At 43.6% G+C, this 14,379-nt stretch overlaps 1 protein-coding gene across 3 annotated transcripts; it reads right to left on the bottom strand.

Annotated features, from left to right (window-relative positions):
- Positions 1–5,535: 5,535 nt before the first annotated feature.
- On the bottom strand, positions 5,536–14,035 carry LOC121613724 (homeobox protein Nkx-2.5-like). Of its 3 annotated transcripts, XM_041947328.1 has the most exons (3): positions 13,350–14,023; positions 7,254–7,502; positions 5,536–6,626 (listed from the first exon to the last, which is right to left on the bottom strand). In XM_041947328.1, the coding sequence occupies exons 1-3, from the start codon at positions 13,738–13,740 to the stop codon at positions 6,097–6,099; spliced, it is 1,170 nt and encodes a 389-aa protein (XP_041803262.1). In that variant the 5' UTR covers positions 13,741–14,023; the 3' UTR covers positions 5,536–6,096. The 3 variants fall into 3 exon arrangements, with proteins under 3 accessions (XP_041803262.1, XP_041803263.1, XP_041803264.1); XM_041947329.1 differs by lacking the exons at positions 5,536–6,626; positions 7,254–7,502 and adding an exon at positions 10,842–12,297 and having other exon boundaries at positions 13,350–14,035; XM_041947330.1 differs by lacking the exons at positions 5,536–6,626; positions 7,254–7,502 and adding an exon at positions 10,850–12,261 and having other exon boundaries at positions 13,350–14,031.
- Positions 14,036–14,379: the final 344 nt, after the last annotated feature.

Genomic DNA, 14,379 nt, shown 5'->3' with positions numbered 1-14,379 from the left:
CAAGCAGGTGAGAGGAAGGCAGCTTTAGAGGACAAGAGACCGACCTCAGAAAGGTTTTTGAGATACTTCAGACGCTCTCTGTTTCACACAGCAGGGATGAGAATCCCTCTCAGTGGAGATGCAGAGAGAGACCAGGAAAGGGAGGAGGGAAGTCTGAGAGGCCGTAAGTGGGCCTGAGTAGTTCCTTTATCAGCTCACTGATAGGAGACGTCTGTGTGTCAGAGCTGCTCAATGCTCTCCTTGTCTCAGCTTATCGGGCTAATTAAAACATTTGGATTCCTCCGGCCAGCTCTGGAGGAGTCTGTGTCTGTCTGAGCATGTGTGTGGGAGACATGAGAGCGGAGAGGAGTCAGAGGAAGGAAATGTAGCCGCTTGGAAGACTTCCTGTCCATCTATGGACAGAGGAGCTCGACACACACTCACCCTCAACAACTGATAGACACACAACAGATGCATACAGACACATTTCATGCAACCTTTTGCATGCCTTGTATGGTTTCCTGTATATTAGATTCAATATTCATTGTGTATGTTTTGCAACCCCAATTCCTTCAAATCTGGGACACAACACAAAGTGTTGCTGAGCTCATGTAGTAACATCCTTTATACAATCATGTGTTCACAAAGTGGTGAGCCTGCTCCATCCTTGCTTGTGAACAACTGAGCCTTTCCAGGATGCTCCTTTCATACCCAATCATGATGCCATCACCTGTTACCAATCAACCTGTTTACCTGTGGAATGATCCAAACAGGTGTTTTTTGAGCATTCAACAATTTCTCTTTTTTTTTTTTGCTCCTGTCCCAACTTGTTTGAAACATGTTATTGGCATCAAATTCAGAATAAACAGATTTACAAAAATCAATGAAGTTGATGAGGTAAAATATTATTGTCTTTGTACTGTTTTCAAGTGAGCATATTTCAAAAATGATTCACAAGTTATCACAGTCTGTTTTATTTATGTTTTAGTCCCAACTTTTGTGTAATTGGTCTTGAACTGTGCATTCAAATTTAATGAAGAAATATAGACAAGAGATGTTTGGTGTAAGGGGATATATGGTGTCTTCTTAGTCTTACTTTCCTACTCTCTACTCCCTCCTCTGCTTTACCTTCATGCTTTGTCTTAATCCGCCTCTTAGACTCTCATCCCTGAACATCCTGCATCTGCTCCTAATGGGTACGACAAGTCACATAAACACACACACACACACAGCATGAGGACTGGACCTGTGCAACTTCCAAATGAGTCTGGGTGGGCTCATCTCTCTGTTATTTTCTAATCCTCTTCATGATCCCTGCTCCCGCTCTAACAAACGCAGAGCTGGGATCGCAGCGCTCCTGCACATGCACAATATACTACGACCACTGGGCCACAATAACCGCCGGGTGCTGTGCTGCACTCAGCCCCAAACCTCAAAGCAAAAGACGTTTGTCAGTGTTTGAATTGTAAACCAGTTTTTATAAAACAATTTCACTTTGGTACCCGAACATTTTATGGAACAGTGACTTTCAACCTACCAACTTGCCAAACATAACAATGTGGGCTGATTATTGGGAATCGGTTAAAAATGTGCTCAAAGGTGTGACGTCTTCATTCCTTCTGAAACCAGCGGGACGTCTGGGTGCTGATGCGGTTGGTGTGATGGATGTGTCTGCCTCGGGGGGAGCTGATGTCCTATAGCTCCACTGTAAATGTTTACATTCCTACATGCACTGATGCTATCTGCTAATAGTTTCTGGAACAAGCCTAAAGAGTCCTCTGGGTGGGATTATTTGCGGCGTGTGTGTGTGTGTGCGTGCGTGCGTGCGTGTGTGTTTGTGGGAGAAAGCGACCAGGTCAAAGGGAAGCAGATCTGTCTTTAAACAGAGGTATTAACCGTGACCCCCATCCTTCCTGAGTCCTGCCCCGTGTCTGCCGAGGGCCAACGCATTAACGCACGCTCCATCTTTTCCCCCAAAGCAAAACAGTTAGCGGTTGTTGTAATTGCTTCTGGTAGCACAATCAACTATTGGCTGGGCATGAATCACTTTGAGAGGCAGGCCTCTCCCAGTCCCTCTTTTGTGTCGTCTATAAATCTGCTCATAATACCCAGCAGTGTCAGTGCCAGCAGCCGTTATGTGAAGATGATATTGTTTAAATCAACAAGCTCTTAAGAAAATGATTCCTGCCACAATGGGCGCATCGGAAATGCATGCGTAATTGCTGCTCAGGAGCCCTGTGAGAATTCTCCGTCAATAGATCTGTATCTTGAAAGTGCAGCCGAGCGTGGATTAGGTGAGGACTGTCATTCCTGTGTTGCTCACTGTTGCTCAGCCCCACCCTCGACGCATTCCTCTCATCTGAAAAAATCTGCACTGACATAAAAGACAACAGGAAATTACCTGTTTCCACTGGCTTTATTAAGTCCTATTTAAATCTGCCCTTTAATGCTTTGTTGAGTTGTGGAAGCTGCTGCTGATTGTTTGAAGAGGCAGACTGACATGTTCCTCTGAGCTGATCTGCTTTCATTCTCTCTCTCTCTCTGCTTCATGAGCGTGTTCATGAGGAGGCACACCAATAAAGCACAACTCAAGATGTTTACATACTTGACATTTCATACTTAGTCGTGCAGTAAGGCTGTTTCTCCGTGCAAGAAACCCATCAGACAGTCAGACAGGTTTCAAACAAACGTATTCGCCATACGTATTTGGAAGATGACAAGAAAGGTAAAATTATTACCGAAACTGTCTGTCGCAAACATCCTGGTTCAGCTTTGATCTGCCGCACTTGCCATAACTGTGCATGCACACAATTTTCCTATCTAACAAGGGGTGATCACATGTTTTTTTTCAGATTAAGTGGTTCAGATATCATTGCCATGCTCTCAGATTTCAACAGCTAACTCAGTGAGACTAAATTTTATCACAATTGATCAAAATAATAGCCAGAACATGTGAAAATAATACCAAACATGAATGATGCTTTAAATGAAGAAGATGGGAGTTTTCTCTGTCATATGAAAGCAAAGTGACGTTCCAGATTTAAAAAAAAAACAAAAAACAAAAAAAAAACACACTTATGGCTGAACGTCCACAGCCATTAAACTCATCCTGTCAGTCACTCTTCTCAGTGCCCCACTTCTTCTCAAAGGAAACTGACATCAGTGTGACATCACAGGCTGGCTGCAGATAAACACAAAATCTTATCTAGTCACGGAAGACGGCGATGACTAAAGCAACTATTCAACAGCACAATGTGAATAATCAGAGCACATACAGAGTGGCATACCTGGGAGCCGCAGTGCAACACCGTGACCTTTTCCACTGCGTTGCGTTAGTCGTCGACGTCTGGGGCGGCAAATACACCCTGCATGTGTAAATGAACATAATTAGACTTAATGGTGCCCTGGTGAGCTACAGTCAGACAGTCAGTGGGAGATTATTCCTCCCTCCCAGAAACCTGTTAACCACTGGGGATGGCTTGAAGTGGTATTTTGATGTAAGTGATAAATGAGGTTTGGGCTGGTGCCAGAGTGTGGCACAAGGAGATCCTCTGTGCCAACGCGCATGGGAAAAGGGAACTTCAAGTACCAATTTTACATCACAGTTCTTTGATGTCACGGCCTCTTAATTGTTGTATATACTGGAATATTTGATAGGCTTCGATAGACGGGGCACTACCCCGCTGTAGACAAATAATTTGTTTACAGCGAGTTTGTTGTACAAATACGTAGATTTTTACATTTCTGGCCCCAAGAAAACTTTTTAACCGTTTGTCTGTAGGGCGATAGTGTCCTCTGTGCCCTCCCCACTCGCCTGCAGGCTCCATTTATGCAGCACAATCCTGACGGTTAACGCTGTTAACGCTGTGTTGTGCGAAGTGCAATCAGTTAAGGGCTGACCCAAAGCGTCAGTCACCTCATTCTGGAAATATGTTTTTATTTCCCTATCAAGTGTGGCCGTTGTGTGTGCTCCTCAGCGATGAGGGTGTAGTCTTTTGAGTGAGCCATGATTAATGTGTGCTGTCTTGTGCAGCCCGGCTGGATGGTGCAACATCTCCACGGTCTATTGACCTTCTCTGACTCATGCAGCACACAGCAGAACAGAGGAGACCTACGCATGACTTTTTACGCGAATACTAAATATTCACCCTTTAAAAACCGTCTGGTTGAGTCAGTAAAATGTGTCAGTTTTGTCTAAAACCAAAGTAAAGTAAACTTATTTTGCTGAGATATGGATGTTACACACTGTATCCTGTTCCACGCACACATTTTTTTTAAATAGCATACAGTAAGTTATATTGTCATGCTGTCTGTGCAGCCTGACTGCTTCTTAATCTATTGCAACATACACAGACACAAAAGGTTATTAAAGGTCCATAAAGCTCATATAAAGAATGTGTTCTTGCAGGTGTTACGTTGAGTTTCATGCTCAATAAAGATGTCCCATAAATAAAATAAATACCTACTAAAAATGTCAGAGACTCAGTCATGCTACTCGTGCTTCGAGATGAGCTACTTTCTCTTGTTGGGTTTGTATAAATTCAGGATTCCTTTCCGCTCTGTCTGGTGGCTTAAAACGGACTATTCCTGGCAGGCTAAAAGAGGGGGGGACAAAAAGCAACATATACATCATCAAATGGACTCTTGAGGCACCAAGTCAGGAGTCATTGCAGTGGACTAAAAGCAAGTCACTACCTGATTTAGTGTATTTACAGATTTTGTAAATAACCCCTAAATACAGCTACATCCTTTCAGACCCACTGGGGTTATTTCAAGTATTTGTGTAAATTGACTAGTTTAATTTAATTGTGCTAACAGAGCACAGTTTTCTTGCTGTGTGCTTAGTTGTAATACCCACTAAATACCACTTATAAATTATTTTTCCCCTTTTTCTACCTCTTTTTGTGATATTTAGGGACTATAAGAAAATAACTGTGGTAGGGAGGAGATTAAATGTTACATTTCAGTGTTTGAAATTGCAACACCCTCTCCAGCGTTGTTAATATTTTATTTGAACCTATTTTTGACTGAGAAAAAAAGCTGCAATAGCATCTCTGTGTCTCAAAATGTAACGCTGTGTTGGTACAACTCGTTGCACCTTTAAATTAAGAAAAAAGCACAAAGAGCTTAAAATCATATAATAAAAGCATGTGGAAGAAAAATTATTGGAGGGAGAATAATGATCTTAAATTTAGGGCAAACATACTGTTGTGATGCAGAAGAAAGTGAAAGAGGAAATTGCTTTGGCGGAAAAAAAACATTTAGTGTGATAAATCCTGATACAGAGACAGGCTCATTGTCTTCTGTACATAGCAAAACATATCTCTATGACCCACTGTGCACACTATAACCAGCATTCATGACTTTTTGAGTCCTTTTTTTCCAAAAAGAAAAGAAATTATAATCCTATAATGCTGAAATGTAAAATCAGGGGTTTAGAATAAGAAGACCTTTCTCTGCTCCCAGATATGTCAGCCTATCCTCCCCTGAGCAAACACAAGAAATACATAACTCTCCCTTTTTCTGACCCCAACAAATAATGATTTTTATACAGTCCCTTGACAGTTTGGTCTTTATAAAAGGTAAGCCTACATAAAGTATTAAATAAATTAGATGGATGATAAGATTGCTAGAAAACCACCCGACAGAAAAAAAGGCAAAGGTATTTCGAGTTAAATTTTGTTTTTCATGTAAATCGTAACAAAGTTATAACCACACTCAGATCTCTGTCTTAAATGCTAAAGATCTCTTTACACAGTAATGATCTAATCAAATGTCCCATACAAAATGCCCGCACTAATGTTCGCTGCAGGTTGACATTTAAAATATTCTCTTATTTTTCTCATTTCCTTTCTGAATGTCTCTAAATGTAGCTGGTCATGGTGAGAGACATGAGAGGCAAAGCTCCAACAACAACAAAAAAAGTATGACAAAAAAAGTAAACAGGGTTCTTGTTATGAGACAAAAAATAGGAATAATAGAGAATAAAACGGTGCAGTCTCAGTCAGTTTGACAGCGTACAGGATGGTGTCAGGAGGCTGTCTCCCTGTGACTGTACAGACAGCTGCTGACACCTTGAGCTGGCACTTGTTCGGGTCATGTCCTCTCTGAGGGGCTTCAGAGCATCCCCCCACACGGCATGCTGTTCATGCTCCACGGCTGGCAGCAGTGGTGCAGGTAGGGGTAGTACTGGTAAGCCTGGTACAGTGGCACACCCACTTGGACGTGTACTCCATTCGCCTGATGGTAATGAGTCTGATTGTCCCTCACCAGCACTTTCACTGCTACTTTCTTCGGTGGGCTGTACGCCGCCTGCTCGGCCGACATCTGGCGCCTTTTGGTTTTATATCTCCGGTTCTGGAACCAGATTTTCACCTGGGTCTCTGTAAGTTTCAGAGCTTCGGCCAGGTCGGCCCGTTCAGGACCTGAGAGGTACCGCTGCGCGCTGAAGCGGCGCTCCAGCTCGTAGACCTGTGCGTGAGAGAAGGCCGCCCTGGAGCGCTTCTTGGTACCGGGCCTGCACTGTCGTTCATCGGATGAACAGCTGACCGTCTCCTCGCTGTAGTGATCCCCCTCCTCCTGATCCTCCTCCTCCTTCTTCTGCCGTTCATCCCGCTTCTCACACTGTGGTTGCTGGTCTGCAGCGCCTATAAGACAATAAAATGTGTTTTCTCTGTCAAGATGGTCGAGATCATAAACGCCACCAGAGTTCACTTCAACAAGGTGCTGCTGGTGGCTCGTATGAGGTTCTCCTCTTCCACAATATGTAAACAAACTCTCACGTTCCTAACACAACCTATTGGGCTTTATGTTTAGTTTTCCAGCACTCTCCCACTGGGTACTTCTGCCAAACAACAAAAGGGGCAAAAAAAAAAAAAAAAAAAAAAAAAAAACAACTTTATGATCACTGAGCTATTAAAAATCATTTTCATGACACACAGTATAACTGGTCCCAAAATATTGGTCCCAAAGAGCTCCTTAAGATCTCTAGCTTTTTTAATTGAGGAAAATAAACAACAAATAAATCAGTGTGTCTCCTGTAAATACTGCAGAAGATATCCCGTAATATTTCAACAATATTAAAACCATATTTTATTTCAAAAAGGTGAGACGAACGTGTCATTGAGGCGAGAAAAAATAATTCTGTTCCCAAGCAAAGTGTTCCATCATATGCATTTGTTTTCCTCTGTCCGGATGCCAGATCGAACAAATACAACCTAAATGTCCAAATTTTGTCTTTACAGTTTGGTGCCGACCGGAATAAAAGTGCTCACCTCCTCTGTGCTCAGTCTCCTCTCTAGTGAACTCCTCGCTGCAGGTATCAGATCGGGGGATTCCAGCAGACACACGGAGACCAGCAGGAAGTCTCTCCGAGTGGATGCAGTTCTGATCCGCGTCCTGATGCGACAGATTGGGGACCCTCGCGCCACCATGCCCGCTGCAGATGTTGCGTTTCGGAGCGCAGGGCTCCTCTGTGCTCCTGGCACCGGGCTGTCCCCAGGCATCGCGTCCGGTGAGGATGTCTTTGATTGAGAAGGACGAAAAACGTAATGTCATGGTTAAAGTGAGCGCATTGATATTTCCTGCACTCTCGCAAGCGGTTTATCTGGAGGCATCAAGAGATCAGCCACTCGAAAGCAACAGCGCTCAGCAGTTCGATCTTTACACCGCTCTTTGATTGCTCACATTTAATTGTGGTGAACTAAGTCCGGTCTGCTAATGAAGAGCCTCCATCACGAACTGTCAAGTCTATTACAAAATTCTCAGCTGCAGCAGCTCTAGTTAACCTTTGATAGGCTGTTTTCTCTGCCTGGTCCCTCCTTCGCACCGCCCAGCTCCATGCTGCTCTCCGCGCGTTGCGCCTTAATTGAGGACGAGGAACACTGATTTTCCTCAGGAGGGATTTCACTATGGTCAGCTCATTTTATTCACTTACGTAGCGAACGCAAGGAATTATTTAAAAAGGTTATCCATATGGCAAAATTTGTCAAAGCGTGTTATGTGGAGAAGAGATGAGTAATTAGACCCTCCTGAGCACTTTAAATAGTAACGCTACTCTATATAACACGTGAGTTACAGACTCCAAGTGAATGTTGTCAGCTATTCAGGAACTGTTTCAGCCACCGTGGGTTTACCCAGCGTTAATTATATGTTAATTATATTTAGAAAGTCTGATGCGTAAAGTTCGCCAGCCGTGCGTAAAACGCAGCTCAGCGTCTGTGGATTTAAATGCTTTCACAATACTGCAGCCCACTTTTACTTGTAAGGACCAGTTATTATACCACCAGCTTCCACTTACATTACAACTAACTTATACTTATACTCTAACTTAAAATGCGTAGATTTTATTTAAATCTATGATTTAATTTTTAAAAAATCAACAAATACTTAATTTTTTAAAAACAGATTTTTACTTATTGTTGTTCCTGTCACTATTGCGTCTTCTTTGCTGTTGTAACACTGTAGATTTCCCCGTTTTGGGATTAAAAAGCAGTATCTTATCTCTCATGATTGTGAGTTTAAGTGGTTCGTAAAATGTATGCATAAAATTGACTGATATTTTGGATGCCTTTAACCATAACGTTTGTTCACAAAACCCATGACAAGAACGTCACTGAGTTGCTGCGTTTGACCAGACACAGAAAGCTTTGGGACGTCCACTCTGCGTGCTCAAACAGGTGAGTAGCGCCGCCGTGTGGTCAAAATCCATCGTTTTCAGGGTTAGAAGCTACCTGAAAAGAAAAGATGGCAACTATATTACACACAGACACACCCCTTTCTCTCTCTCTCTCTCTCTCTCTCTCTCTCTCTCTCTCTCTCTCTCTCTCTCTCTCTCTCTCTCACACACACACACACACACACACACACACACACACACACACACACATTACACAATCAGCGGGCCTACCCTGCACTGAGGAGACGTGATGACAGATGCAGTGATCTGCCTCCTCTGTGTTGTTTTGTTTTCTTCCTCTGACTAAACAGAGAAATCTCTCAGATTGCCAAAGAGCGCACATCAGCTCCAGGGTGTCAAAACATGTCCGGATTGGAAACACGGGAGTTCTGGCACACATACATGTGTTCAAAACACGACGTGTCATCACCACAATAACAAAATGTAACGTTTTATTTCAGCTCATCGGCTCATTATTCAATAACATGCATGCTATAATAAATGCTGGTACTGCTGATTATGGTGCTTTCCTTCACTCAACATGACCTGCGTCTCAAAGTTTTCGACCCTTCCTTTTCCTCGTGAACACCCACACACACATCTGAATCTGTCTGCTTAACTAACTGAAGCTCTGCGTGTGCATTCACCAAATCACCACAGAAACCACTTACAACAGTTGCTGAAGATGAAAATGGAAAAACTACTGAGCATGTATTGTGTGGCTCGATGGTGATCCACGTGAGGGAAGAATTACCTTTCTGTTGGCTGTTTCTGCTTCATGTTCAAACCCTGGTTTTGTGAAGACTCAACTGGCTTCCACAGTCAAGTCAAGTCAAGTCAGATTTATTTATACAGCGCAAAACCACGTGTTTATCTCAGAGGTTTTTTGAGTCTGTACAGCATGCTCTCTCTCTCTCTCTCTCTCTCTCTCTCTCTCTCTCTCTCTCTCTCTCTCTCTCTCTCTCTCTCTCTCCTTAGATCACTCCACATTTATTTAGAATTTTTCCAGGAGCCTATCATTAGAATAGCATTTTGTTTAATTTTACACTTATTTTTATTGTCTAATAAACTTGGTGAAAATTTCGGTAAGTTGTCTAAAGTCCTGAAAAACTTTTCCACATCCATCTGATGCCATGTTGGCGGCCGGAATGACACTTGATGGGGCAGCTTACTCCGGCTTCTCCGCGCACTTTTTCTTCTTCTCTATATTTGGGCCCTGGTTCTTTTGTGAGCTCCTTGAGTGGTTGCCATTGGAGACTTTGTTTTGGGAAAACTCCACGCCTAACGCTGCGATGAGCCGAGCTGCTATCTTTGGAAGCACGAGATAGCGATCACAGCGCCTGTCAGAGCAGCCGTGGCCAGGCCGCGTCCTCAGGCATCGCCGTCCTGTCGCCAGCTCTATTTACACTAGTGACTGTGCAGCACTTAGAGCTGACACCAGGTATGTCCTACCGGCAGTGCAGTAGCCAGGGGAAGTGGCCGGTGAGGCTATCAGAGGAGACAAACACTCTGTTTACGTTGCCATTCATCTCCATTAATAGTGTCTGCGTGCCTCGGAGGTGAAGGTGTTTGTTTAAGTCCATCTCCAATCAACTGTGTGTCTGTGTGTGTGTCTGTGTGTGTGTGTGTGGGTGGGTGGTAGGCCTAATTATTATATAATGATCACATACAATTATAATCATTGTTGTTATAATTATTATTTACAACAGCAGCACGGAAGCATATGTAGTATTTTTAATTTGGGAATTCTATAATATTTCGGTGCCATTCATCAACCAAGAGACACTTTTCCAACAATATTTATCATCCAAAGCTCTGTGAGTTTATTCGCTCTGTGGGTCCCAAGGATGCCGGCTGTCTGGTTAATGTCCATCTCTGAATCCTGACCGGACATCGCCTCTAAATTCTCTCTGTTTCTGGTTCTCGTCTCAGACCAAAGTCTACCACGAGCTTTCTCACAGGAAAAGAAAAATACTCGCACGGCTTGAGAAACGATTTGAGACGATGAGAAACTGCACGTGTAAGTTTGAGTTATAAACTCAACAGTAATTTATTTGAGTTTCCTGCCCGGTTTCATATGAATGTTGGAACACTTTGTTTTGGTTCCGTATGTCTTAATAAGCCAGCAAATGACACACACACACACACACACACACACACACACACACACACACACACGCACACACACACACACACACACACACACACACACACACACACACACACACACACACAAAAGCACAGTACAATGCAGTCATTTGTGTCATTCTGTTTGGTATATCGTTTAATTTTATCATCAGTAATCACTTTCATCGATATTAGCTTCAGCGTTAAAGCAGCCCTGTTACGCAGAAGCGGCCGACTTATTCAGGTCATACAGGCCACCGTTCAGTCTCTCTCACTTAGTTTTTAGAGTACAAACAAAGACTACTGGCCAAACACAAGTCACACTGTAAAAAAAAGAAAATATAAGTATAATACTTTATACGATTTAATTATCTGGCAGTTGTGGTCAATATTGTTTACTAAAATTGTTGAATTTTAGGATGTAATCGAATGGGCCTAGTTAGGCCATTAATACATTTATTATAGCTTATTCGTAGAAATGTGAGTTTATATATGAAAATGTCCCTTTGTTTTGTCGCACATTACATCCACTTTGGAACCACTATAGATCTTTGATGGGCAACATTCAATCCGACAATTAAATATCCAACGGCAGGTTTAATACGTTTTCTAAACACTGTGGCTCAGAGAAAAATGCGCATACTGAATATGGCTTATATCTCAGGCAACGGGTCAGAGTTTCCTCACAGGCCTCGAGTTACAGCAAACTGGCCTACACGCTGTCTCACGTTACCGAGGTGTAACCCTGCTGTCGTTGCATTAGCTGATCAGGCTGACATGCTTCAGTTCATTCAGCCGTCCCACAGAAGTCTCTCCAAGCTGTGCGTAAAGACTGCGCTACCATGCCCGGATGCCCTGCAGAGTTCCTTGGCAGGGTGTGACGACTGGTCCTTGGGGCGCCTGGCTTTGCGTCTGTGCGCCAAGATTCCCCAAATTCATGTTCATAAAAGCATTAGCGGTGGTGTTACTGGGCGGCAGAGGAGGTAAACTAGAATAAGTACAGGAGTAAGTGTTGGTGTACATCGAGTTGTTGTAGCTGTAGGCTGGATAGCCATTGTAGCTGTACGGGTTTGGAGCTCCGACCGTGTAAGACGTGTTATAGTTCTGGGATCCAGTCAGACAAGGCCTCCCGTCCCGGACCAGCACTGGCACAGCAACCCTCCTGGGCGGCGGTGGCGGATGGTGGTGGTGATGATGGCCCGCCATCTCCAGAGTCTTGTCCTGCCGCTGCCTCTTGCATTTGTACCTCCTGTTCTGGAACCAGATCTTGACCTGAGTGGAGGTGAGTTTCAGGGAGCTGGCCAGGTGCTCCCTCTCCGGGGCGGACAGGTAGCGCTGCTGCTTGAAGCGCCGCTCCAGCTCGAACACCTGAGCCTGGGAGAAGAGGACGCGGGGTTTCCTCCTGGTCCTCTGCTGCTTGGTGGCGCGCTTCTCCGAGTCTGGATCCTCGCCGTCACCGCGCAACGCTCCGCAGCTCTCTGCGCGGAGAACACACGTTGAGGTGAACATCGAAGCTAGAACAACACGTGTTGGTTATGGAGCATTTTGAATTATTTATCCAGCACTCCATTATGTCTGATATCTGATTAATGATATCCACATTAATTAATTTATTTAAAAGTCTAAATTATCTTACATTTTTTCTTTACATTTTCCCCTTGCAAATAATTTTGTTGCGGATTTTTTCTTTTTTTAAATACTAGCTTCCTTCATTTTCCCACGATTTTGACCTTTAGATATTAAACTGTTTCAAAACTTTTCAAACAGTGAAAGTGTACTGGATTGGAAATTGCTCTACCAGCATTTCTGCAAATATTTATTAAGAAATGACTTACAATGTGCTTGGATCACAAGGATTTAATGAAAGAATAAATCAGGAGGACACACTGATAATTTATTTGTCAGTTAGTCAAATAAATTATCAGTGTTAGTTAGTGAACATAAATGAACCGACAGTCAGATCTTGGAAATTAAAATTGAACCTAAATATATTTTAGATTCAGATTTCTGTGACGATAAAATGTGCATCTACGAAACTGTGAGTCAGTCGTCTGGTGTCGACTGGTGCTTTTGCACATTTCTGTTCAGTAATTTATGTGGACTGTTCAAAATAAATAAATCAGAGCAGATGTAAACAATGCTTGAATGTCTCCAGTCTTCGTGCACAGCAGTTAGGTATTGCTGGCAGCTGATGAACAGCGTAGAACAATACTTGTTTGAGGGCGTTCGTTGTGCAAGGTGTGGCACTTGCCATATATTGTTTTTGTTATAAATTATAATCCATCATTACACAAAAATAAGCAATTAAACGCCAATATAGCTGTTTTCTATTTGAATTGTATTTTTTGTGTTATCAGCAAAAAATCTTCCAGCGGTGCATTGAGGATATCTTCTCAGTTCGCTCTAATCATTTGTCCAGAAATATCTAAGTCAAATTATTATTTTTTTAAACTCCTGATTCTGATTTACTCCTCTGTCCTCTCATAGTATTACTTATTATCACTAAAAAAACAACAAGGATCATCTTCACTCACTTGTGGGTGAAATAATTAGACTGTGTACTCACTGCTATCTTGGTCCTCCTGCTCAGTCTCCAGTTGCAGGTCTGCGGTGTGGTTCTGCGCCGGGTTCCCAAACATCTCCACCGTCAGACCGGACTCCGCCAGGCGCTCCTGCACCGTCAGCGTGCTGAGGTACGACATCCTCTCCTCGCCCTCCGAGACGCCGGAGCTGCCGGGACTCGGGCTGTCCCTACCCGCCAGCATGCAGGAGGGCGGTGAGTACGAGCGAAACGGTTTATTTGGGAGCGTCCCCGGCTGTGACAGCGCGCCAGAGAGACCGAAGCAGGAGATGAACTGGAGCTGGTGCTGTTGGGACTGCTGCTGCAACTCTAACTTCAGAATGTCCTTCACAGAAAAAGGCGTGGTGGAAGACGTTATGATCGGACTGGGAAGCATTATTACCACCGACAGTGAGATCACAGATAACAAACAGTCAGCAGGCCCGAAATTGGACCAGTATGTCTCCGGACGGCGCGTAAAGAAAGCAAACACCCCGTGCGTAAGCGTGAAGATTGGCCGCGCACTGCTCGCCTTTCATGCAGACTGCGGTGGAGAGGCTTTCTCTCAGCTGTGACATCCCTCTCCTGCGGCTGTGCGTCTACGGCTGGAGGGCTGAGAGAGAAAGAGAGAGGTCGATGCTGTTTGGTTGGCTGAATTCAGTTATCTAGAGAAAGAGCTGGGTCAGTCAAGATGCTGCCCTCTCCCTTTCAGTGACGTCCTGGAGCAGGGAGGGACTGATAGAGTCAGCCTCTCTTTCTCTCTCTCTCTCTCTCTGTGGGTGTGTGTGTGTGTGAGGAAGACATATAGGCCAAATTTATGAAATAATATCAACACCGACTCCCCCAGTCTGTTAAAGGAGTTGAAGGTGAGATTTTTTTCGTCACATACTTTTTGTTTTCACAACAGAAAACAGGCGACAAGAAAATCCCTTTAATTTCGCATAATTAAAACGTTTACACAGCAAAATCCTTGATTTGGTGCGGCATCTAAGTAATTGGTTGCCAACCCGAAAAGCATTTATTATCTCCCAGTCTC

The sequence above is a fragment of the Chelmon rostratus genome, chromosome 11, assembly GCF_017976325.1.
Source record: "Chelmon rostratus isolate fCheRos1 chromosome 11, fCheRos1.pri, whole genome shotgun sequence".
NCBI classification, from domain to species: domain Eukaryota; kingdom Metazoa; phylum Chordata; class Actinopteri; order Chaetodontiformes; family Chaetodontidae; genus Chelmon; species Chelmon rostratus.
This window is presented reverse-complemented; position numbering and strand designations above follow the sequence as displayed.